Source organism: Carcharhinus amblyrhynchos, chromosome 20 (genome assembly GCF_965287045.1).
Source record: "Carcharhinus amblyrhynchos chromosome 20, sCarAmb.v2.hapA, whole genome shotgun sequence".
In the NCBI taxonomy this organism is placed as follows: domain Eukaryota; kingdom Metazoa; phylum Chordata; class Chondrichthyes; order Carcharhiniformes; family Carcharhinidae; genus Carcharhinus; species Carcharhinus amblyrhynchos.
This window is the reverse complement of record NC_137343.1, coordinates 2,175,955-2,202,425: the sequence shown is the minus strand read 5'-3', so window position 1 is coordinate 2,202,425 and position 26,471 is coordinate 2,175,955. Positions and strand designations below refer to the sequence as shown.

At 43.1% G+C, this 26,471-nt stretch overlaps 1 protein-coding gene across 9 annotated transcripts in view; it reads right to left on the bottom strand.

The window, feature by feature from the left end:
• pitpnm2 (phosphatidylinositol transfer protein, membrane-associated 2) overlaps nt 1–26,471 on the bottom strand; it is a 496,848-nt gene that overhangs the window by 43,056 nt on the left and 427,321 nt on the right. For all 9 annotated transcript variants that reach the window (XM_080207949.1, XM_080207955.1, XM_080207957.1 and 6 more), the window contains 4 exons: nt 15,466–15,710; nt 6,613–6,802; nt 4,523–4,642; nt 1,206–1,417 (listed from right to left, as the gene is read on the bottom strand). In XM_080207949.1, coding sequence (XP_080064075.1) covers nt 1,206–1,417; nt 4,523–4,642; nt 6,613–6,802; nt 15,466–15,710 — 767 coding nt within the window. The remainder of the gene's footprint in view (nt 1–1,205; nt 1,418–4,522; nt 4,643–6,612; nt 6,803–15,465; nt 15,711–26,471) is intronic.

Genomic DNA, 26,471 nt, shown 5'->3' with positions numbered 1-26,471 from the left:
AGTTGGGAATCAAGTAGATAAGGTTGTTAAGAAGGCATACGGTGTCTTGGCGTTTATTGTAGGGGGATTGAATTTAGGAGTCGCAGCGTCATGTTGCAACTGTACACAACTCTGGTGCGGCCGCACTTGGAGTACTGTGTGCAGTTCTGGTCCCCACATTACAGGAAGGATGTGGAGGCTTTGGAGAGGGTGCAGAGGAGGTTTACCAGGATGTTGCCTGGTATGGAGGGGAGGTCCTATGAGGAGAGACTGAGGGATTTGGGGTTGTTTTCGCTAGAAAGGAGGAGGCTAAGAGGGGATCTTATTGAAACATATAAGATGATTAGAGGTTTAGATAGGGTGGATAGTGATAGCCTTTTTCCTCGGATGGAGAAAGCTAGCACGAGGGGGCATGGCTTTAAATTAAGGGGGGGTAGTTATAGGACGGATGTCAGGGGTAGGTTCTTTACCCAGAGGGTGGTGAGGGATTGGAATGCCCTGCCTGCTGCAGTTGTAAATGCACCTAGTTTGGGGGCGTTTAAGAGATCCGTGGATAGGTTTATGGACGAGAAGGGATTGGTTTAGATTTGTGGGTCATTGTTTTTTTTTTAACTGGTCGGCGCAACATCGTGAGCCGAAGGGCCTGTTCTGCGCTGTAATGTTCTATGTCTATGTTCTATAAGATGATGAATGGGATGGATAGGATAGAGGTGGAGAGACTCTTCCTGCTCAGAAAGGACAGTAGGACTTGGGGGCACAGCCTCAAGATAAAGGGGGGGTGGTTTAGAACGGAGTTGAGGAGGAACTTCTTCACTCAAAGGGTGGTGAATCTCTGGAATTCTCTGCCCGTTGAAGTGGTGGAGGCTGCCTCGCTAAATATTTTTAAGACGCGGGTTGATAGGTTTTTGATAAGAGAGGGGATTAAGGGTTATGGGGAGTGGGCGGGAATGTGGAACTGAGCCACGACAGATCAGCCATGATCTTATTGAATGGCGGGGCAGGCTCGAAGGGCTAGATGGCCTACTCCTGCTTCTATTTCTTATGTTCTTATGTTCTTATATATCCTCATTGGACTAACGCCTCATCCCAGGATTCAGTCTAGTGAACTTCTGTTGCACTCCCTCTGGGGCTAGTATATCCTTCCTTAGGCAAAGAAAACACATTGACATTTTTACACATTTTGCTCCAAGTTAGTTAACGGTTGGTTGAATGTTTTAAGCTCTTACCTCGAAAGAAAAGCCTGGTGGTGTTTAATTGTGTCCAGCTCATAGGTTGAAGAATCACTTCTTTTTCTTGGAAGCTGTCTATTTGGATTATCCATGCTGCTTCGAGGAATGTCAATGTTACTTCTACTGAGATGCCTGCTGGTCTCCAGGTTGGAAGCGCTGCACGTACAGCTGTTGTTCACAACTATACCAGGAGATAATAGATCATTGTCCTGTAAATCAATTACAGGCAATTGGTAACCGCTCCCAATAGAAAAGACTACCTAAAAGTGAATGTGAAATTGCACGTTTTCCATGTAGCTCTCAGGCCAGTTGGCTACACTATGATTAATGTTTATTGTCGCCTTAGAATGTTCAACCAGCTGGGAGCTTCAAACAGGCAGCAGCACTGTTACAGCTCAGCCAAATCATCTATTTATACCTACATTGCTGTCACATTATACAAGACTTGCAGTAGTGCCAGTGGTTCCCTCAATCACAGTTCTCATAGGGTTGGATGATGTTAAAACTGTACCTTAGTTTCCTTCGGCCCCGATTGTTGTCACTAATTTACACACAGTTTAAATTTGGATGTGTATAAATGAGATTTGGAGGATAATTAAAAATAATTTGATATTGTAAAAATGGGTGCAATCAACCACGTTTCGGCCCAGGGAATCTTTCATGATCTCTGCACTCCTCCAGCGCTGGCTTTGTACACGTCCTGATTTTGTTCGGCCCAACACTGTTTGCTGTGTCTTCAGCTCCTGGATCATTAGCTCTGAAACTTCCTCCTTAAAGCTCTTCATCTCTCTCTCCTCCATTAGGATGCTCCTTAAAACTTGTATCTTTCTGCCCAACCCCTGGTTTGGTGCCAAATTTGTCTGTATACACTTTGTGAAGCATTTTAGGGTAGTTTGCTACAAAAATTCAATCTGTTGTTGCCACCTGTACTCAGCAGTCATGCTGTTCCCAGCATCAACACAGCACCAAAGGGCAAATGCTGGGTTCTTACATTGAACACCCAGAGAGTTCCCAATTTCCACCATATTATCAAAGAGGGGCAGATACAGGGTATGGGGAGGTAGGAAGCAAATCATCTAACCTGTAGTCAAGCATATCCTAGTCACCAGACTTGGTGGGGTATTGGTAGAATTTATGCCCTATAAGCTCAGGAACTGTGCAGAGTGCAGGAAGATCAAGAGTACAAGAAAATTTAGAGGCAAGGTCAGATTTAAATGGAACCCTGATACCATCTTTCAACATTTAAAAGAAAATCACAGTTTGACATCCACACTGCTCAAGAAGAAACAGAAAGCAAACAGAAACTGATTTCTATTTTAAGCAAGAGAAGCTGTTTGTTTTTTTCTCTATTATCTAAAAGCTTTTGCGGTTTATATGGATGAGAGCGGGGATTGCAAGGTGGATGAGTGAACTGAGTACGGCATTATAGTACAGGAAGCCATTCAAGTGAGGGCAATAAACAGGTGAAGACTCGAAATGTTAACTCGGTTTCTCTCTCCATTAGATCTGCTCAGTTTTTCCGACATTTCTGTTTATTATTACAGTAAATAGGAATATTGTAATACAGGGGGACAATATAGCGAGGAGGATAAAGACAAGTTTTTGTAGCCAAGAGCGAGGCTTGGATACCTCGAGTACACAGTTGACAAGGATGGATGATCCAATTACACCACATCCACTAATTCTCCCTTATATATTCTGCTAGTTACATCTTCAAAAAATTCCAGTAGACTTGTCAAGCATAATTTCCCCTACATAAATCCACGTGACTTTGTCTAATTGCATTGGTATTTTCTATGTTCCAGTTATCACACCCTTTATAATAGACTCTAGCATTTTCTCTGCTACTGAGGTTAGGCTAACCAGTCTCATAGAAATCACAGAAAACCTACAGTGCAGAAAGAGGTTATCTGCAATCCCTCTAATCTACGCATCTCAAGACACTAAGGGGCAATTTTTACCACAGCCAATCAACCTAACCCACACATCTTTGGACTGTGGAAGGAAACCAGAGCACCCGGAGGAAACCCACACTGACACGAGGAGAATGTGCAAATTCCATACAGACAGTGACCCAAGCCAGGAATCGAACCCAGGTCCCTGAACCTGCGAAGCAGCAGTCCTAACCACAGTGCTACCGAGCTACCTTAATTCTTTTTGTAATTCCTTTTTTTCTCCCTTCCTCCTTTTTGAATAGAAGGGTTACATTTGTTATCCTCCAACGTGCCGGGACTGTTCACTAACTTCTGACAGAAGAAATTCCTCCTTATCTCTGTCTTAGAAAAGATTATGTCCTCTTGTCCTAGACTCTCCCACAAAGGAAGCAACCTCTCAGCATCTACCCTGTCAAGCCCCCTGAGAATCCTATTTATCTCAATAAGTACACCTCTCATTCTTCTAAACTCCAGTGAGTACAGGCCCAGCTTACTCAACCTCTCCTCAGAAGAAAATCTTTCCATACCCAGGATCAACCGAGTGGACCTTCAAATCTAATCTGGAATTGAAAAACTAATCCTAATAATGGTGATGATGAAATCATTGTTGACTGTTGTAAAAACCCATCTGGTTCAATAACGTCCTTTAGGGAAGGAAATCTATCGTTTCTGATCCAGTCCGGCCTACATGTGACTCCAGAGCCTCAGCAATGTGGTTGACTCTTAACTGCCCTCTGAAATGGCCAAGCAAACCACTCAATTCAAGGACAATTAGGGACGAGCAACAAAAGCTAACTTTGTCAGCGATGTTCACAACCCACAAAAAAAAAACAAAATACTGCGAATGCTGGAATCTGAAACAAAAGCAGAAAATGCTGCAAAGTCTCAGCAGGTTGGACAGCATCTGTGGAAAGAGAATAGAGCCAACGTTTTGAATCTGGATAATTCTTTGTCAGAACTGAAAAAAAGAGTTGATGGGGTGGAAGTTACCTCTTTGGGATGACCAGTGCGAGGGGACACAGTTTAAAAATAAGAGGTCTTTTAAAAGAGAGATGAGGAAAATTTTTTCTCACAGGTGCTCATTAGTCTGTGAAATTCTCTTGCTCAGAGAACAGGTTTGAGTCACTGAATTTATTCAAGGCTGGGTTAGACAGATTTATAATAGACAAAGGGTAACTGGGGAGGGAGACAACAATCAGTCACAATCTCACTGAATGGTGGAGCAGACTCAAAGGGCTGACTCCTGCTCCTAAGCCCTAAAGATATAATGACCACTGGTTTTCACAGAGAAACTGACAGAAGCAGAGAATCTGATAGGTAAGGAACCCGAGTGATAATTCACCATAAGACAATGAAATGGAAGTAAGGTTTATCCATTACCTGAACACTCACAACGCTGCCTCTTCTGCTGCTGTTCTGGCTCTCTGACACAGTCTGATTACTAAAACACAGGGCATCAAATCCCAGGACTCCCCCAACACAGTCTCCGATCAAACATACCTGAGGCAGGAGAGATAACACTAAATACATAAGAAAAATGGACTAATGTAAGCTCTAAACCTGCATGCTCATCCTTAAACTCTAATGCTTTCCTCTTACCATATCACTGCCAGAAGCTGTATTTATGGATTGGAAAATGAAGACTGTCAACCACAAAATTCCGATCCTTAAAGCCTCAAGTACAAGTGATCGCATGTTTGTTACAATTTAATAAGTACTTCACTGGCTGTGAAGAGCCATTTGAATATTAACCTATATAAATGTAACTTTGTTCTTTCTTTGAACATCACCTTCATTAGCTACACAAATTATTTTTGAACGATTTCCTGTTAAATTTTATTCTTTGTTTGCTTAAAGGAAAGTGAAACTAAATAGGGGCAGATGCCAAACAAGAGTGAATTCATCTGTCTCTCACTGTGTCAGAAGCTTTCTGGTGACTGTGTTATAATTATGATCTGTCGCATTAAGCTTTGGGGAACTCTACATTTCACTCAGTAAAAGTTGACACCAGGAGTCAATAAAAAACAAACACAGCAGCTGCAGGAAGAACAAAAGGAATCCTTGACGGGAGATTCACTGGCAGGAATCCCAAGTCCCACTGAATATGGCATTGGGGCTTAAAGCAGATTTCCGACAGGCATTAAACCCATTCCCTGGGATGGGGGCTTGTTGCTAGATTATCTCTTCAAGCTCTGGATGTCATTCTTGGCATGGAGATTTCTGGCATTTCGCTGTCAAGTCTTCATTCTGGTCTGTGGACTGTTAAATTTTTGAAATAGACTGGTCAGTTCCTTGCCCCACCCTGTGCCCTATGGACAGTGTCATGTACTGACCCTCTCTCTGCAGCCTGGCAGTGTCAGAAGTGCCTCCATGGCACCTGTTGGAGGACAAGGTGCCAGGTGAGTGCAAGGTTGGGACTGCGGGGGCGGGGGGGCTGTCATCAGGGGGGTTCAGAGCTTCAGAGTGAGGTGTCATGTGGGGGGATGGTGGTGCCAGAAAAGCTTCTGGTTTGTGGTGTGGTGGAGTGGCAGGAAGGAGGAGGAGAAGTCAGGTCACCCTCGTGCCTGCATGGTGTGGAGGTGGAGGAGACTTGTTCTGTGATGTGGTGGGGGGGTGGGTTTGCATAGTCACTATATCCGTTGTTTGGGGGTGGGGGAGGAGGGTTGTCTGTCAGTGTGGAGATCAGGGCACTTTTTCAAAATGGTACCCAATCTCTGAACAGCCAGGCTGGCAGGAGCATTTCCCACGATGTGCAAGTTTGCATTGATCAGGTGACTGAAACCACCTCACAGTTCCAAATTTCCTGCTGCTGCTGGCACTTTGAGCTGGTTTGGGAGAAGCACAGCCCCTATTTCTGTTCACTGATCGCCACTCCAGTAACACCCGCCTTGGAAAAGCATCCCTGGCCCAATCATTAACCTTTTTCTTAGAAACTTCAAATGTTATATTATAATCACAAGTATTTTTGATAGATGAGAAACAAACTTATAAAATAAAAGCAGAAAATCCTGGAAACACTCAGCAGGTCAGGTAGCACCTGGGGCAAGATAAACAGAGTAAATTTCCAGCTCAATGACCTTTGAACAGGACTGGGAAAAGTTTGAGCTGTAAAGTGCTTCAAGTAAGGGGTGGGTGTGACAAGGACTGTGGGAGGAAACCAGAACGCCCAGAGGAAACCCATGCAGACATGAGGAGAACATTCAGACTCCACACAGACAGTGACCGAAGACCAGAATTTAACCCAGGTCCCTGGCACTGTGACGCAGCAGTGCTCGCCACTGTGCCACCCCTAAATTAAATTGATCTTAAATGGATCTCAATAAACTGTAGTAGTCATTCATTGTGTGGGCGTTAGCCCCACTAACCTCTTCACTCTGCTTCAGCGAAAACGGTCAAGTGATCCTGGCACAGTGGGGTCTACAAATCTAACTCCACTTATTTCTAAATATTGTCACTTTATGTATACTGACCTGGCCACTGAAGGAGAAACCCTCCTGAGATTTGATGAAATCACTGTACACCTGATTTGCTCTGAAAATCACAGTGGCAACTGCCTCCTGGTATTGAGGAGATGATGTCGCCAACAAAGGAAGCGCAGCCAGGGGAATATGGTCCTGGCTGTTTGACAAACCGCTTTCATCATAGCTCATAGGGCTGAGGCTGAAAATGCAAAACATTCTTTTAGTAAAGAGGTTATCTGAAACAAACTAACACTTGTTATCGCTTGGTTCACTGAATAATAAAGTTCAACTCAAAAAGAAATCAGTGATAACGTGTTTCATGTCAAGCACAAGAACTTGGAATAGCAAAATAAGTTAAACATTTTAAGTATTTGCACTTAAAAGAATAAAAAGACCAATAGGATTCTTGGCACGTATTGTGTGGTATGTTTGCAGTAATCAATCCAAAGCTTGTGGTGCCAGTGGCAAATATTGAATATACAGATAGATGTGGTTAAAGCTGTTAGTGTGAAGCAGCTATTCCTCAATGAATGCGGTGTGTATTCTTGCCCGTTCTTGCTCTATGTCAGCACATTACACAGTATTTTGATTATTTCATAGATTAGTTTCGTTCTCTCTTCCAAAGTTTTTCCTGATTTTGTTTTATTATTGTGGCTCTCAGTAAATAAGTACCCCAATGATTGTACAGCTTAAGAGAACCTCTATGGACAGGTGTGTGTGTATAGGTATATGCACAACATTTAGGGAATTGGCTTCACAGAGTGGGCACAGACAGGCTGCCCTCAGGCTGGGGAATAGGGCTCAGTCTCTCAGGATCAGGGCCTGTGAGTGGAATGATGGACCCTGATGCTTTTCCTGAGCCCCAATTTCTTCACCCTTTAACCCTTGATAGCTTCTGTCAACGTGAGAAGCTTTGGGTGCTATAGAACAGTGCAGCACAGGAGCAGGCCATTCAGTCCATCGAGTCTGTACCAGTTCTTTTAATGAGACACTTACCATACCCATCATTTTCCCATCCACTCTTCCCCATATTTTTCCTCCATGTATCCAATTTTCTTTTGGACATAAATTTGAACCTGTATCTACACAATATCAGGTTGAAAATGCATTCCAAATTCTTTTATTTTAATTATCATTGTCATAAGCTGACATTAACACTGCAATGAAGTTACAGTGAAACTCCCCTAGCTGCCACAAGCCGGTACCTGTTCGGGCACACTGAGGGAGAATTTAGCATGGCCAATACACCTAACCCACACATCTTTCGAACTGAGGGGAGAAACCAGAACACCCGGAAGAAACCCAGACACGGGGAGAATGTGCAGACTCTGCACAGTCAGTGATCCAAGCAAAGAATCGAATCCAAATCCCTGGTGCTGCAAGGCAGCAGTGCTAACCACTGTGCCACCGCACTGCCTAAGAAAATTTTGCAGCTCCCCGTTAGGGAATTGAACCCTAGTCTCCCACGTAACTGGTGGGGATATTAACCACTATACTAACGAGGAAATTCTAACCACTCTGTGTAGAAGTCTCTCCTCGTGTTGCCTCTAGTTCTCTTGCCAATCAACCTAAATTAAATCTAGACCATCCGATTATTGGCCATCAGGACACTGGAGACAGTTTCCATTTATTCCATTTAAACCCTTCACTATTTTATACATCTCCAGCAAATCCCCTCAGGTTTCTTGACTCTCAGTAGAATAACTCAGTTTCACTGTAATTCCTCATTCCTGAAGGCGTTCCAATAAATCTCTTCTGAACCCCTGTACAAAGCCCCCACACCCTTCAGGTGCCCGGAATAGGGAATCTTAGTCACAATGCAGATGTTTATATAGGTTCAGCAAAACTTCTTGGCTTTTATATTCCATGGCTCTGTAAAGCTCAGCTTTCAATATGGTGCAGCTTTCTTAGACAATTACACACTACTTGGCTGTTCATATTAAGCAACCAACTTCACTTCTTTGAACCTGGCCCTACATATCAGGACAGCAACACCCTAAGGAGTTGAACCTCACAAGCACTGCAAACATCAATCCTTTTCACAAGAGAATCTTTTGATAGATTCAATTGGCACACAACTCCTGGTTTCACATCCAAGTTTGAAGTTGGCTAAACTATCCAGTGAATTAGCCCCAAGTAATTCACCTGTAATAATGTGTGATTTTTATTCACACAATAGCTTTAATAAAGAAACTGCACTTTACATTGATTGATAAATATTTTCTCATCTTCAATGAAACTAACCACACTGACAAATGCACAGCATAGAGTGTACAAAAGGGGAGCCAAGTACTGCGGATGCTAAGAATCTGAAATATGAACAGAAATTGCTGGAAATACTTAGCAGGTCAGGCAGCAGCTGGAGAGAGAAATCAGTGTTTCAATACATGGATGTCTCAGGTACAGGACTGAATACTTCAAGTGCCGGGTTTCAGATGTTTCAGGAGGGACAGGGAGGGAGGCAGAAGTGGTGGGGGAGTGGCACTGTTGATCAGGGACAGTGTCATGGCTGTAGAGAAGGTGGACGCCATGGAGGGATTGTCTACAGAGTCTCAGTGGGTGGAAGTTCAGAACAGGAAGAGGTCAATAACTTTACTGGGTGTTTTCTGTAGGCTGCCCAGTAGTAACAGGGATGTTGAGGAACAGATAGGGAAACAGACCCTGGAGAGTTGTCATGATGGGAGATTTTAATTTCCCAAATATTGACTGGAACCTCCCTCGGGGAAGGGGTTTGGATGGGGAGGAGTTTGTTAGGTGTGTTCAGGAGGGCTTCTTGACACAGTACGTGGATTAGCCTATAAGAGGAGAGGCTGTACTTGATTTGGTATTGGGTAATTAACCTGGGCAGGTGTCAGGTCTCTCAGTGGGAGAGCATTTTGGCGATAGTGATCATAACTCTATCTCCTTTGCACTAGCATTGGAGAGAGATAGGATCAGACAAGCTAGGAAAGTGTTTATCTGGAGTAAGGGGAATTATGAAGCCATCAGGCAGGAAATTAGAGGCATCAATTGGAAGGAGGTTTTCTCGGGGAAACATACAGAAGTAATGTGGCAGATTTTCAAGGAATGTTTGTCTGGAGTTCTGCACGACAACGTTCCGATGAGACAGGGAATTCTTGACAGGTTATAAGAACCATGGTGCACAAAAGCTGTAATGAATCTAGTCAAAAAGGAAAGGAAAATGTACAAAAGGTTCAGAGAGCTAGGTAGTGTTAAGGATCTAGAGGAGTATACGACTTGTAGGAAGGGACTTAAGAAGAGAGCCAGAAGGAGTCATGAGAAGGCCTTGGCAGGTAAGATTAAGGGGAAAGTTTGTACAGAACCGGTAGAAATAGCAGAGGTGCTCAAAGAATACTTTACCTCGGTATTCACAGTGGAAAAGGATCTTGGTGGTTGTAGTGCAGGTTTGTGGCAGACTGAAAAGCTTGAGTGTTTGGACATTAAGAAAGAGGATGTGTTGGAGCTTTTGAAAAGCATCAAGTTAGATAAGTCACTGGGACTGGATGGGATGTATCCAAGGTTACTGTGGGAGGTAAGGGAAGAGATTGTAGAGCCTCTGGTGATGATCTTTGCTTCATCGATGGAGACAGGAGTGTTCCCAGAGGATTGTGGATGTGGTTCCTCTATTCAAGAAAGGGAGTACAGATAGCCCAGGAAATTATCGACCGGTGAGTCTAACCTCAGTGGTAAGTTGACAGAGAAGATCCTGAGACACAGGATTTATGAACATTTGGAGAAGTATAGTATGATCAAAATTAGTCAGCACAGCTTTGTCAAAGGCAGATCGTGTCTTACGAGCCTGGTTGAGTTTTTTGAAGATGTGAATGAACACATTGACGAAGGAAGAGCAGTGAATGTGGTATATATGGACTTCAGCAAGGTGTTCAATTAGGTCCCCCACGCAAGGCTTATTGAAAAAGTGAGGGGGCATGGGATCCAAGGGGACATTGCTTTGTGGATCCAGAACTGGCTTGCCCTCAGAAGACAAAGAGTGGTTGTAGATGGGTCTTTTTCTGCATGGAGGTGGGTCACCAGTGGAGTGCCCCAGGATCTGTCCTGGGACCCTTGCTCTTTGTAAGTTTTATAAATGACCTGGATGAGGAAGTGGAGGAATGAGTTGGTAAGTTTGCCGATGACACGAAGGTTGGAGGTCTTGTGGATAATGTGGAGGGATGTCAGAAGTTGCAGCGAGACATCGATAGGATGCAAGACTGGGCGGAGAAGTGGCAGATGGACTTCAACCTGGATAAATGTGTGGTGGTTCACTGTGGCAGGTCAAATGGGATGAAGGAATATAATATTAAGGGTAAGACTCTTAGCAGTGTGGAAGGTCAGAAGGATCTTAGGGTCCGGGTTCATAGGATTCTCAAATCAGCTTCACAGGTAGAGGATGCGGTTAAGAAGGCATTTGGTGTACTGGCCTTCATCAATCGAGGGATTGAATTTAGGAGTCGGGAGATAATGCTGCAGCTATATAAGACCCTAGTCAGAACCCACTTGGAATACTGTGCTCAGTTCTGGTCACCTCATTACAGGAGGGATGTGGAAGCTATTGAAAGGGTGCAGAGGGGATTTACAAGAATGTTGCCTGGACTGGGTGGCATGCCTTATGAGGATAGGTTGAGAGAGCTCGGTCTTTTCTCCTTGGAGAGGAGGATGAAAGGTGACCTGATAGAGATGTTGAGAAGTATAGATTGGGTGGATTCTCAGAGGCTTTTCCCCAGGGCTGAAATGGCTGCAACAAGAGGACACAGGTTTAAGGTGCTGGGGAGTAGGTACAGAGGAGATGTCAGGGATAAGTTTTTCATTCAGAGGGTGTGTGGAATCGGGTGCTGGCGGTGGAGGAGGAGGCAAATTCGATAGGGTCTCTTAAGAGACTTCTGGATGAGTACATGGGACTTAGTAGGCTTGAGGGTTATAGGTAAGCGTAGTAGGTAGAGATGTTCGGCGCAACTGGTGGGCCAAAGGGCCTGTTTGTGCTGTCGTTTTTCTATGTTCTAATGCTGATTCAGATGAAGGGTTACTGACCTCTTTTTCTTTGCACAGAAATGCTGAGCATTTTCAACACTCCTTGTTTCTACTTTTGCCAACCCTCCAAAAAGCCAGACTTGTGAGCCTCTGCTTTCTCCTCACCAGCAATTGCCTGAAATCTTGACCAGAATTTTACCATCTTGCTCGCCATGGAAGTCAGAGCAGGTGACAGGCAGACCATAACAAGTTCCACTGTCATCGGGCGGGATTTTAAAGTTTTCGGATGAGCGAGGCCAGAAAAATCCCATTTCTGGTTTTGCACAACATTAAATGTGACTGTCTAAAAATAGGGTTACTGATTTGCACCGTGCTGTACATTGTGCTTGGGCTGTGGCGTGCAAATTGATTACATTTTTTGATTTGATCCATTTTTGCCTTGATGCTTTAATAGATGACTGCACCATAAACAGCACCTATTAAATAAAAGTTAACGTATGTATTTTAAGTCATGCAGCTTACAGCTTCAGCAATGTCATTGGGGATGGAGCTAAGCTATGACAGTCAGGGGATAGAGCCCAAAGGGAAAAAAACCCTGAGTTTCATTTTTGAGCAGTGTTGTTGTTGCACGCAGTTAGCAGCAAGCTAAGAAGCAGTCTCTTTTTCTCTCCCTGTTTTTTCTCTTTGTTTGGTTCTTCTTTAAAGAAGCTGTGTTTTGGGAAACAGATTTGACTACAACGCCTTTTGAGTTTCTTCACAAAGGATTTTCAGCATTTAACCCAGGAGGCTGGATTCCTGTAACAAGTAGGCATTACCTTATGCTGTATTGTATTTACTTGGAGGGTTTTATGTATTCGATGTTGGCTTTGGTTGGAACACATCAGAGATATTTCCTTAAGAACATAGAACACTACAGCACAAACAGGCCCTTCGGCCCATGAGTTGCGCTGATCACATCAACACCTACCAATCCATAGACCTATCTATAACCCCCAATCCCATTAAATCCCATATACTCATCCAGAAGTCTTTTAAAAGACCCCAGCGAGTTCGCCTCCACCACCATTGACGGCAGCCGATTCCATTCACTCACCACCCTCTGAGTGAAAAACTTACCCCTAACATCACTTCTGTACTTGCCTCCCCGCACCTTAAATCTGTGTCCTCTCGTAGCAACCATTTCAACCTGGGGAAATAGCCTCTGAGAATCCACCCTATCTATTCCTCTCAACATTTTATAAACCTCTATCAGGTCGCCTCTCAACCTTCGTCTCTCCAGGGAAAAGAGTCCCAGCTCCCTCAACCTATCTTCATAAGGCATGCCTCCCAGTCCAGGCAACATCCTTGTAAATCTCCTCTGTACCCTTTCAATAGCTTCTACGTCCTAGAAGAGTTACGCATTATCACGGTTGTTGTGTTTCTTGTTTGTAATTATTAAAAGTTCTTGCTAATTGTCTTACTATACATGTCAACAATATTCTTAATTGAACTTTGTTTTTATAAAAATTCCTCGTGGGTCAATTAAAGCACACCTGGAGTTGAAACCTCTCACGCTCATCCCAGCCAAATTCAGTGTAAAACATCACAGGTCAGAACTTCATAGAACACCTTGAAGCATCCAACCTGACTTGTAAAACATAAACAGCTCGCTGAACAAATAAAACCAATTTCAAAGCAATAGATTGATCATTTTAAAAAATGAGCATTTAATAACAATTACGATCAAAATGTGCCAAGCAACAGATCTAACCAATTAAACCTTTTTTGCCTTTTTGCTTAGGAAGCAGAGCCCCTTAAACTCACAGAATTGAGTTTTACTAACAATGGCCCTGCGCACTCCATGGCCACTTCGACTTGGGGGAGGATGGGAATCAGGGGGAGGGGCCATGCCACCAATGAGGGAGGAAGTTGAGGTGGTAGGGCCCAGCCCAGGGCCACACCATCCAGGGAGAAGGTAAGGAGGGAAGGGCCTTGTGAGGGTAAACAAAGTAGAGCTGAGACACGAGGCACTTTACCTTACCTTACCTTGTACTTCTGCAGCCTCCAGCCAGCTCTGAAGTGAAGAGTGAAGAAAGCATCTGGCTATCCCAAAATTCCAGAAACAGTAGTCTGCCAGGGAAGCAAGAAAGGGGGAACTGGGGAATCTGGTGTGCCCTACTTGGCTACCATTGGCCGAGTAGCCCATCACTCAGGTCTATGTGCCAGATTGGAAGCTCTGGAGAATGATCATCCTGATTGATGGGTTACTCAGCCAATTAGGCCATGTCCCCCTTCCCCCCTCCTCCCCAGACAGACCCTGGTGATTAACAGCTTTGTGCAGCCTTCTCTTCCAAGCCCTGCTCAGGATAAGGGGGCCAATCATTTTGGAGTCAGCTGTGGAGAAAATTCTTCATGTGGAGATTTATGAATCTTTTAAATTCTCTACCCTAGAGAACACTCAGTCATTGGAAATATTCTAGACAGAAATTCAATAGATAAAAGCAAAATACTGCAAATACTGGAATCTGAAACAAAAATAGAAAATGCTGGAAAACCTCAGCATGTCTAACAGTGTCTGTGGGGAGAGAATAAAGTCCATGTTTCAATTCTCTTTGCTCTCAGCTCTGACAAAGGGTCATCTAGACTCGAAACATTAGCTCTATTCTCTCCCCACAGATGCTATCAGACTTGCTGAGATTTTCCAGCATTTTCTGTTTTTGTTTCAGAAATTCATAGATTTTGGATACTGACAGAATTAAGGGGTAAATATTAGAACAAGGAAGTAGAGTTGAGGTAGATGATCAGCAACAACCTTACTGAATTATGGTGCAGACTTGAGGGCCTACTCCTGCTAGTATTTCTTACGTATGAATAAGTGTATGTCCATGGGTTTACCAGTATACAAATAGGGGTATTGGTACAGGTATAACAGTGATATTATAAATAATGCAGCAAAGAAGCATTCTATGCAATGACAGAGAGGGAATGTACTTGCAGTATAAACAAGCAAATAAAATCTCAATGCATTTAGAAAACGGGTCGTTTAAGAACATAAGAACATAAGAAATAGGAGCAGGAGTAGGCCATCTGGCCCTTCGAGCCTGCCCCGCCATTCAATAAGATCATGGCTGATCTGTCGTGGCTCAGTTCCACATTCCCGCCCTCTCCCCATAACCCTTAATCCCCTCTCTTATCAAAAAACCATCAACCCGCGTCTTAAAAATATTTAGCGAGGCAGCCTCCACCACCTCAACGGGCAGAGAATTCCAGAGATTCACCACCCTTTGAGTGAAGAAGTTCCTCCTCAACTCTGTTCTAAACCACCCCCCCTTTACCTTGAGGCTGTGCCCCCTAGTCCTACTGTCCTTTCTGAGCGGGAAGAGTCTCTCCACCTCTATCCTATCCATCCCATTCATCATCTTATATGTCTCAATGAGATCTCCCCTCATTCTTCTAAACTCTAACGAGTACAAGCCCAGTTTATTCAGCCTCTCCTCATAGCTCAACCCCCTCAACTCTGGCATCAGCCTAGTAAACCTCCTCTGCACTCCCTCCAAGGCCAAAATATCCTTGCGTAAGTACGGCGCCCAAAACTGCACACAGTACTCCAGCTGCGGTCTCACCAATGCCCTGTACAGTTGCAGCAAGACCTCCCTACTTTTATATTCAATCCTCCTCGCTATGAAGGCCAGCATCCCATTCGCCTTCCTGACCACCTGCTGCACCTGCAGGCTGGGTTTTTGCGACTCATGCACAAGGACCCCAAGGTCCCTCTGTACCGTCGCCTGCTGCAGTTTTTCACAGTATTAGTAATTATTTGCTAGTTGCCAAAAATGATATAAACTTCACATTGTATTCAAAATGCATTTCTCATGGCCACTAACTATATCCTTGCGCACCGGCTGGAAAACTCACTTTGATACCAGTGAGAAGACTTCAGAGCAGATGGCTGGGCAGGGAACCAGCTTGATAATGATGTGGCCAAGACCGGCGGGGAAGTGTACTCTCATCACCGTGTCGAAGACAGAGGTTATCGTGTTGACATCAGCCTGTTTGGAGGTTTGGTCTCCACTGCCAGGGTCCAGAATGTTGCCACCATGCAGGATAAGGACAAGGACATGAATCTTGCAAGGCTGTAGAGGTTGCTGTGATGTTCCATCCTAAAGGGAAAAGGCAAAGAATCAGGAGGGATAATTTTTCTTCCTAATGTCTGCTCTGAGTTGCTATTAACACTTTAAAACTGTGGTTAAGATACTTACCTCTGACATGATAAACATGGTTTAGAGTGTCCCAGTGTGAGTGGGGCAATATTGCTATGATGGATGTCAGCAACAATTCTGATAAGCATCAAAACAATCATTTTAATAAAGGAGTCTGAACAGAGTTAAGGCTCTAAATTGAGATCTGTTTAATAAGAACATTGGAAAATTATAAACCAAGATGGTGGATGACAAATCATCTGAAGGAGTCAGCAGTCTGACAGATATCACTCATGTGGAGATGCCAGCGTTGGACTGGGGTAAACACAGTAAAAAGTCTGACAACACCAGGTTTAAGTCCAACCGATTTATTTGATAGTAAACTCGCAAGCTTTCGAGGTTTGTTGTCTGCCTGACACGCTGCAAAAAAGGATGTCCCGAAGCACAGCACACCAGGGAGACCACGCAGACGCCATGACAATGGACAAACAAACATTGCTCGACAATCACCAGGCAAGACTGTTCCCTTCCTGCTGGCGAACACCCCAGTGGTCACGGGCATCCAGCCCCCGACCCCCGGGCAAGCACTCTCCAAGGCGGCCCCCCACGACAGCGCACAGTCGCCGAGCAGAGACTGACAGCCAAGTTGTTCGTTCGTCCGTCCGTTGTCATGGCGTCTGCATGGTCTCCCTGGTGTGCTGTGCTTCGGGATATCCTTTCTTGCGGCGTGTCAGGTAGACAACAAGCCCCGAAAGCTTGCGAGTTAACTATCAAATAAATCGGTTGGACTTAAACCTGGTGTTGTCAGACTTTTTACTGAGATATCACTAACTCATCTGGTGCCACTAATTTTAAATTGCTTAATGCCTTTTAGGTTAGTTAGTAAGGGCTGTGGTGAAACAAAAATTTTGAACATGATCTTCTGCCAATTGTCAGACAAATTCACACTTGCTAAATCTTCACCTTAGACCATACAGTTTCAAAACAGTACTTTAAACCTGCAGTTCCCTAACTCCCAATTGGGTTTGATATCAAACTCAAGTGACTCACACATGAGAACCAAGAACAAAAGCGCTTGCCAATGCTACAATTGTTGGATATATAATCATTATGGTTACATTAACATAGCCAATCATGCAAGTTCACAAACTCTGCTTAGAAACACGCAACAAAAATATTGAGCAAGAAGAAGCCAAGTTAAACACTCCTATTAAAAGCCTACACACAGTTACAAATCTCATGCTTAATTTTTATTTCTTTCATGCTGAAGGTTCCTGATTTATGTAAGAGACATATCACTCCAATGATTTTTGATTAGATTCTCCACCATATTTCAAAGTCTAGCCAGAAATAAAATTGCTTGGTGGAAATTTGTTTCAAACTGAAAACAGGATATATATATAAATTCAAAAAGCCACTAAACTTAGCAATAGATACAAAAGGATTTTAACGATAGGTTGTCAGTTTATATTGAATAAAGACAGAATGATTCTTCTAACATGTCACACTATTACTTTAAATTGTAATACAACTCAAAACAACTGTTCAATTATAATTGGAAAATGATTATAAAACAAACTGATACACAAGGCCATCCTTTTAATGAACTATTAAGGTAGGGAAGGCAAAGGATTAAGAGATAAATAAGCAGGTTGCTCCACACATATAATCACCAGCTAACAAGCGCAATTAATTAGTTTAGTCAGCCTTTGACAGATTGTGAGGTGAGATGGGTCAAAATAACTCTGGGGGAGGGAGAAGCATTTCTCTGGCTACTGATTATGGAGCAGCAATCCAAGATGTGGAGATGTTCACTGCCTTGCACCTGCTCTGTGCACCGTCTTGAAGGAAAGTACTTTAATTGGACACTGCACAAAACCAGACAAGGCAGGGCAGAGAGAGTAAATACGGGAACAATACAATCTTTTGGCGTGTTATTCTCTTCCAACATCATGTTACAAATCTCATAGAAGCAACATAGAGCAACACAAGAATAAAAAATAACCTTTACCAACCATCATGCTGACAACGTGGGAAAATTTTATAAGTGAAGACAATTGAGTTATCTTGGATTCACTGTGATGCTATTAAAGCAACACAAATTGATTGATGACAAAAATTATTTTCCAGTAAAATCCTTGCAGTCAATATTAGAACATTACCATACGCTCATTACCCTATCACTAAAATCAACAGTAGCATATGCAGAAGCATGGAGGATATTTTTTAGACTTACACAACACAATTTCACAATTGGTTATCAAAGGAATTATTTCAACAAGGCATTTGCCAATTTATTTGGCAAACCTGCAGATGACGATAATACATTGAAAAGATATATTAAGGATTCAGCACAAAAATATAACCTTCCTACCTCTGTAAAGTATTGACCACTTTTACTAACTTACTGGAATTTTCCATAGTACCTACTGAAAACAGACAATGTTCCCCATTATCTCTTGCAAGCACTCCAATAAGTGAAAAAGCCACAACTTAATTGTATATAGTATTTTTATTAGTGTCGCAAGTCGACTTACATTAACACTGTAATTAAGTTCACATGAAATTCCCCTAGTCGCCACATTCCAGCGCCTATTCAATACATTGAGGAAGAATTTAAGTATGTATAAGTTTACTTATTAGTCACAAGTAAGGCTTACATTAACACTGCAATGAAATACTGTGAAATTCCCCTAATTGTCACAATCTGGCGCCAGTTTGTGTCAATGCACCTAACCAGCACATCTTTGGACTGTGGGAAGAAACCGGGGCACCTGGAGGAAACCCATGGAGAGAACATGCAGACTCCACACAGACAGTGACCCAAGCCGGGAATCGAACCCGGGTCCCTGGCGCTGTGAGGTAGCACTGCCACTGTGCTGCTAGAGTGGTTCTGAAGTAATATCACCACCTCAGAAGCATACAAACCAGGAAAGTCCCGTTCAACGCAGAAGGTAAGCTGTTGTCAGCAAGGGAGGTGACAGGAAGGTGATAGTTGGCCATCACACATGAGTTGGGAAGGAAAGAGAAGATCAAGGCTCCTGCTCCTGGCTAATAATAATCCCTATATGTATGGCACAGTCGTGCTTGCTTTCGACAGTCTGCTAACACTCACTGACTCAAATATGTCAAAGTGCTGAAGGATGATAACTATCAGTGGTATCATATTCTGGGGAAATGACTGCACTAGAAAGAAGGGGAAGGAGCAAAGAAAAATAAAGGTCAATTGAACCAGTCACAAACAACAACCAACAGTTTAATTTCTGATTGCAAGCAAACACACCCACAGTAAAAGTCTTTTCTTGCTTACAGCAGCAAATTTGAACTACAGAGTTAGTTAATTAGTATATTGCTCAAGTCAATACGCTTGGGAAGTAGTAAGGGCACCAAGCTAAAGATCTAATGTTACTTACTGTTGGAATACTTGGTATACAGGTATTGACACTTATTATTAACAGGGCTGTGTATCTGCATGACAATACAGGTCAGTCAGGAGACCACAGAAAGCCACATGAATAGTTTTCTTGCAGAGAGTACATTATATCAACAAAGAATGCCAGGAAGGCTAAGCCATTCTTTGTCAAACTGCAACATGACAGACCATGAAATTAATAGAAACCTGTACAACAAATGCTACTAATGTGGCAGCATTTTCATAGAACCCCTACAGTGCAGAAGGAGGCCATTTGGCCTATCTAGTCTGCACCAACCATAATCCCATCCTGTCCCTACCCCCATAACCCCTCATATTTACCCTGCTAATCCCACTGACACCAGGGCCAATTCACCTAATCCACACATCTTTGGCGTGGAGGAGGAAACCGGAGCACCCGGAGAAAAGCTACATAGACATGGAGAGAATGTGCAAACTCCACACAGACAGTGACCCGAGGCCGGGACTGAACCTAGGTCTCTGGCACTGTGAGGCTTTAAACTGTACAAAACTATATGATTAATGCAGTTAATTAAATGGCGGGTTTGAAAAATCTCTTGCAATAACGTGGTGAATGAGTGAAGCTGTTGAGTTCCAAATAAGCCAGAGTTCCGTGTCTGTGAACAACACGAATGGAATCACATTCTTGTAAACTGGTAAGTGCTGTTTAATATCATTCAAATCTTCACACACGTAAACTGGCAGCAACGTGGCCACTGAACTTAAAACCCTTCACAGCACTTTTCTACACGAGAACTGCAATAACAATATCATTTACAAAAGTGTGTCTGGGTAGTCCTCAAACTTACAACACTTCCTGAAAACTGTGTTGTAAACCAAAACATGGTAATTCAGAACTGGTTTTATGTTAGAAATGGGATTGAATCCTGAACCATAGAAAAATACTGTTTTCACTTCAGTGTAACTGCCTCCACGATATAACAGTGCCTACGCATTCAAAAACACTTCTACACAGTGTCTGACAAGTAATTTGCCCTTCCTGTGGTTGTGAAACTGGAGAAGCCCAATACTAGTGTCGGAAACTCAAAGCGGGATGTGAATTTATAAATGCCTTTTGTTGTAATCTAAACATCGTCAAGTGGAGGAATGGCTGTACATATCTCAGTGTTAGTCTCAGTCCAGAATCAAATACCTATGACATTAGCACGTTCGGGTCACATTTCTTGGTTTTGGGCAGAGGCTCTGATCGGTTTGAAAATAAACAGATGTTCATCATCTGCATTAAACATTCATCCACTACTTTCAGAAACTGATTTCCAAACTGTTAACATTGAAATTTTGAAACAGGCATGGTAAATTAATTTTGAAAAAGAAAATTCTATTACAACTAACACATCTATGCTTCAATGATTACGGACTCTTAAAAAAATACAAGCAGTCCCATTTCCTAAAGGAAATCAAGGAGTAAGGGAATATGGTGAAAAAATGGAATTGAGGTAGATCAGCTGTGATTTCTGAATGATTGAGAAGGTTCAAGGGAATATTCCAGCTCCCATTTCTTATGTTCCTTTTGTGAAATCCCCAAATCTAACAAACAGGATAAGAGTCATAGAGGTTTACAGCATGGAAACAGGTCCTTTGGCCCAACTTGTCCATGCCGCCTTTCTTTTAAAGCCCTAAGATAATCCCAATTGCCCGCATTTGGCCCATATCCCTCTATCCCCATCATACCCATGTAACTGGAATTCAAAGTGGAGAACGTGGACATTGATCCCACTGCCTCTCGCATGCGAAGTGAGTGTTCTACCACTTGAGCTAATTCCCCCAACCTAACATATTACAGAAGCAATAACTTTTTCTATTGATGAGCTGTTATGGAAGAAGGTTAGATTTGATTTGATTTATTATTGTCACACATATGAATACAATGAAAAGTATTGTTTCTTGTGCACTATACAGACAAAGCACACCATACATAGGAGGAGGAGAGGAGAGAGTGCAGAATGTAGTGTTACAGTCATAACTAAAGTGTAGAGAAACTTAATGCAAGGTAGTTCCAATAAAAGTCTGATGGCAGCAGAGGTCGGTTGGTGCATGACCTCATACTTTTGTTTCTTTTTCCCGAAGGAAGAGGTGGAAGAGAGAATGTCCGAGGTGCCTGGGGTCCTTAATGGCTGCTTTACTGAGACAGCGGGAAGTGTAGACAAAGTCAATGGATGGGAGGCTGGTTTGCATGATGGATTGGGCTACATTCATGGCCTTTTGTAGTTTCTTGCAGTCTTGGGAACAGCAGGAGCTACACCAAACTGTGATACAACCAGAAAGAATGCTCTCGATGGTGCATCTGTAAAAGTTGATGAGAGTTGTAGTTGACATGCCAAATTTCCTTAGTCTTCTGAGAAAGTAGAGGCATTAGTGGGCTTTCTTAACTATTGTGTCAGCATAGGGAAACCAGGACAGGTTGTTGGTGATCTTTATACTTAAAAACTTGAAGCTGTCGACCATTTCTACTTCATTCCCATTGACATTGATAGGGGCATGTTCTCCTCTATGCTTCCTGAAGTCAATGACTTATCTCCTTCGCTTTGTTGACATTGAGGGAGAAATTATTGTTGCCTTACCAGTTCACCAGATTGTCTAGCTCTTTTCTGTATTCTGTCTCATCATTGTTTGAGATCTGATGCACTATGTTGGTGTCGTCAGCAAACTGAAAAATCGAATTGGAGGGCAATTTGGCTGCACTGTCATAGGTGTATAAGGAGTATAGTAGGGCGATGTGACACAGCTTTGTGGGGCACTGGTGTTGAGGATGATCGTGGAACATAAGAACATAAGAAATAGGAGCAGGAGTAGGCCATCTAGCCCCTCGAGCCTGCCCCGCCATTCAATAAGATCATGGCTGATCTGTCGTGGCTCAGTTCCACATTCCCGCCCTCTCCCCATAACCCTTAATCCCCTCTCTTATCAAAAACCCATCAACCCGCGTCTTAAAAATATTTAGCGAGGTAGCCTCCACCACTTCAATGGGCAGAGAATTCCAGAGATTCACCACCCTTTGAGTCAAGAAGTTCCTCCTCAACTCCGTTCTAAACTGCCCCCCCCTTTATCTTGAGGCTGTGCCCCCTAGTCCTACTGTCCTTTCTGAGCGGGAAGAGTCTCTCCACCTCTATCCTATCCATCCCATTCATCATCTTATACGTCTCAATGAGATCTCCCCTCATTCTTCTAAACTCTAACGAGTACAAGCCGAATTTATTCAGCCTCTCCTCATAGCTCAACCCCCTCAACTCCGGTGTCAGCCTAGTAAACCTCCTCTGCATTCCCTCCAAGGCCAAAATATCCTTGCGTAAGTACGGCGCCCAAAACTGCACACAGTACTCCAGCTGCGGCCTCACCAATGCCCTATACAGGAGGTGGTGTTGTTGCCGATCCTTTGTGGTTGTGGTATGTGAGTCAGAAAGTTCAGGATCCAGTCGCAGAGGGAGGAACTGAGGCCCAGGCCACGGAGTTTGGAGTTTCATGGGAATAATAGTGTTGAAGGCTGAGCTGTAGTCAATAAATAGGAGCCTGACATGGGTGTCTTTGTTATCTAGTTGTTCCAGGATTGAGTGCAGAGCCAGGGAGATGGCGTCTGCTGCAGACTTGTTGCAGCGATAGGCAAACTGTATTGGATCCAGGTAGTCCAGGAGGCTGGAATTAATTCGTGCCATGACTAACCTTTCGAAGCACTTCATAATGATGGATGTCAGATCCACCAGACAATAGTCACTAAGGCACGCTGCTTGACTTTTCTTTACCGGGATGGTGGTGGTCTTCTTGAAGCAAATTGGGACCTCAGATTGTTGTAAAGACAGGTGAAAAATTTTGTGTATACACCCACCAGCTGATCATGGAGGATCCGAGCGCTCATCCGGATAGTGGAGTTGTCGTCAAACTTTAACCTTCTCGGAGTCACCGGCATGTGTTGGTGCTGCCGTCCCTAGAACTATCAGTATCGTTCTAAAGCTGAGGATGAAACTCCTCTACAGGGAACATCGACAGTCATTCAAACCCCACAAAGCGCAGAGCAACAGTCACCAACACTTAGTGCCGTAAACTGCATCAGCTGTGAATTATGTTGATAAGTCAATCTTGACAGATTAAACAATCTCACACGGAGGATCCCAATTGTTATTTTTCTGGAGAAGTGGGGGATTTGTTTTTAGCTTAATTTGTAGACTAAAATATTGTGGAAGTGCTGGTAGTTTTCACTGCTAAGTTTAAGGTAGGCAGGTTAAACACAGCAGCCTGTGCTCCAAAAATTTGAATCCTAATTTTGTCTAATATATTTCAAGTTATGAGGTAAATTTCCCGTCCCTGGGATTGTACAAGATGAGGCACAGGTTGTGCCAGTGAAACATATCAATTCACAGCCTCAAGGAAAAGCAGAAAATGGACATGTTGCCAACTGAGTAAACAGTCATACAGAAAGAGACAGTGAATACCTTAAAGCTCAGCCATGACTCAGGGAGAATGTGTTCCTCTGACTCAGAAAGCTGTGGTTTCAAGTTGCACTCCAAACATTCAAGACCAGTGATGAGCAACCTAGACCAGTGAGAAGGCCATAAGTGGCCCTCCTTCACCTCAAGGGATTGAAATCAGGCTTGTTCACTAACCATGAGCCATAAAAAGGATTAAATATGTAATACACTCTGAATATTTCATAATGACTTATAGAAAATACATAATTTTGTTACTATATAAATGATTATCATCAACTAAAAATAAAAGAAATATTACACATTGGATGCAAAGACAACACACAATTCTCATAGTCAATGTCATGCACATTCAGCATGCACCTCGTTTGCCCTCGCTTTAAGTATGTATCATTTCAGTCCGACCACTTGGAAAAAACTAAGCAGATGAAAATCAGCAAAACATGGCAACTCTCCACATGGGCAACGGTCAATAAAATGTCTCATGGGCCACTCAGGACACACCATATCTCGAGACTCACTCCAGCAGAGTGCTGAGGGAATATTGCACTGTCAGAGGGTAAAGCACTGAAGATATGTGGTGGGAACTTTGCACTGATGGAGGCCAGTGCTGAGAAGGAGCTGTACTGCTGAAGGGACAAGGGGAAATTGCATTATAGCAGGATCTGTGCTAGGTGAACACTGCTACGTTGGATGGGCAGTATTGGGAGAGGACTCCATAATTGGAGGCACAGGTTTAAACTGAGGCACTACCTTCCTCTGCCCGTAGACATAAAAGATCTTACAGCTCTATTCAAAGAATAGCAAAGTAGCCCCCTCACCACCCCATTCTCCCTGACTAATATCTCTCAACCAAACCCCACTAAAAACACATTATCTAATCATTATCATTTTACTGTTCATGAGACCTTGCAATGGGCAATTTCACTTTTATATTTCTTTCACAGGATGTGGGTGTTGCTAGGTGGGCCAGCATTTATTACCTATTCTTAATTGCCTTCAAGAAAGTGCTGATGCGCCACCTTCTTGAACTGCCATGATGTGGAGATTCTGGCATTGGACTGGGATGGGCACAGTAAGAAGTCTCACAACACCAGGTTGTATTCAGGATTGACACTGGAATGAGTGGCCTCATTTCAGAGCTTTCTCACCTGATGAAGGAACAGCGCTCATGATTCCAAATAAACCTGTTGGACTTGAGCCTGATGTTGAGAGACTTCTTCTTGAATTGCTGCAGTCTATTTGTTATGGGTACACCCACAATACGGTGATGCCTAGATTACAGAAGTATTGAATTGACTGTGAAGTGCTGGAAAATTTCCAAAGGTAGCGAAAGGCTGTTATTTAAATGCAGGTTATCTTTACCCTGTCTGCAGTGGAAAACATATCAGCAACAGACGTATTTATAAAATGGTGGTTAAAGGGCTGGTGAGAGAATTTCGCTGGGCTTTAAGAGTCATTGAGGAGATACAGACAAATCAGAATCCAGACGTCCTAAGGACAGAGGCAATTCTCTAAATTCACCACATCAACACTCAGCTTTGGTCGAAAGGAACAGATCCAATTTTATCTGCACCTGGTATATTTCTTCTACAATACCAAAACAGTCGATCTCCAAAGCACTGTTTCTCATTCCTCCAGTTTTGTCAAGTCTCAGAAGCTGAAATTTATTACAATTATTATAACTCGCTGCATGTTGTAATTTGAGACAAAATAAGATTAATGTGGTTTAATTTGTACCATCATTGCAATTTGGGAACTTTTTCAGTTCAGAGTAATAGCTGCTTGTTCAGGATTGACACTGGAAAGAGTGGCCTCACTTCAGAGCTTTCTCGTGTTTGAAAATTAAATTCCTTCAATCTCTATTTGTTTGAGAATTCCTTCAATTTCAAAATTATCAACAAGCTCTACTTTAAATTGATTAAAAATCTGATCAGATTATTACAGATTTCAAATTAGTTAAAAATGATTGTAATATTTCCTCATTTCCAAGCGATTAAATATTTTAGACAATAAGACACAGAAGCTGCAGTAGGCCATACAGCCCATTAAATCTGCTCTACCGTTCATTGAGATCATGATTGTTCTGTGATAATCCTCAACTCCATTTGCCCACATTACCCCCATATCTTTGATTTGCTTACTGATTAAAAGTCTGCCTATTTCAGCCTTAATCATTCTAATGACCCAGCCTCTACAGCCCTCTGCGGTAAAGAATTCCACAGATTCACTACCCTCTGAGAAAGAAATTCCTCCACAGATAAAACAGATGAACTGAGAACCTGGATTACTGCATGGAATTATGATATTGCAATTACGGAAACACAGCTAAAGGACAGGACCGGCAGCTTAACATCCCGGGATATTGTTATTTTAGACAGGACAGAGGGGAAAAAGGGTGGGGAGTTGCATTGCTGATTAGGGAGCAGACTGCAGCTCTGTTGAGGGGGGACATATTGGAGGGATCTTGTAGTGAAGCATTGTGGTTGGGGCTCAGGAATAAGAAGGGTGACATCACAATGTTAGGAGTGAGATCGCCAAACAGCCCACAGGAGACAGAGAAGCAGCTGGGTAGTCAGATACTGAAACAGTGTGAAAAAAGAATAGTTGTGATGGGTGACTTCAACTTCCCCCATATTGACTGGGACTCCCTTAGAGCCAGGGGCTCAGATGGAGAGCAATTTGTTACATGTGTCCAGGAGGGCTTTTTGATGCAATATGTCGACAATCCAACCAGAGGGGATGCCATACTACACTTGGTACTGGAGAATGAGCTGGGCAGGGTAATCAATGTTTCAGTGGGGGAGCATTTTGGGCTGAGCGACAATAATTCCATAAGATTTCGGGTAG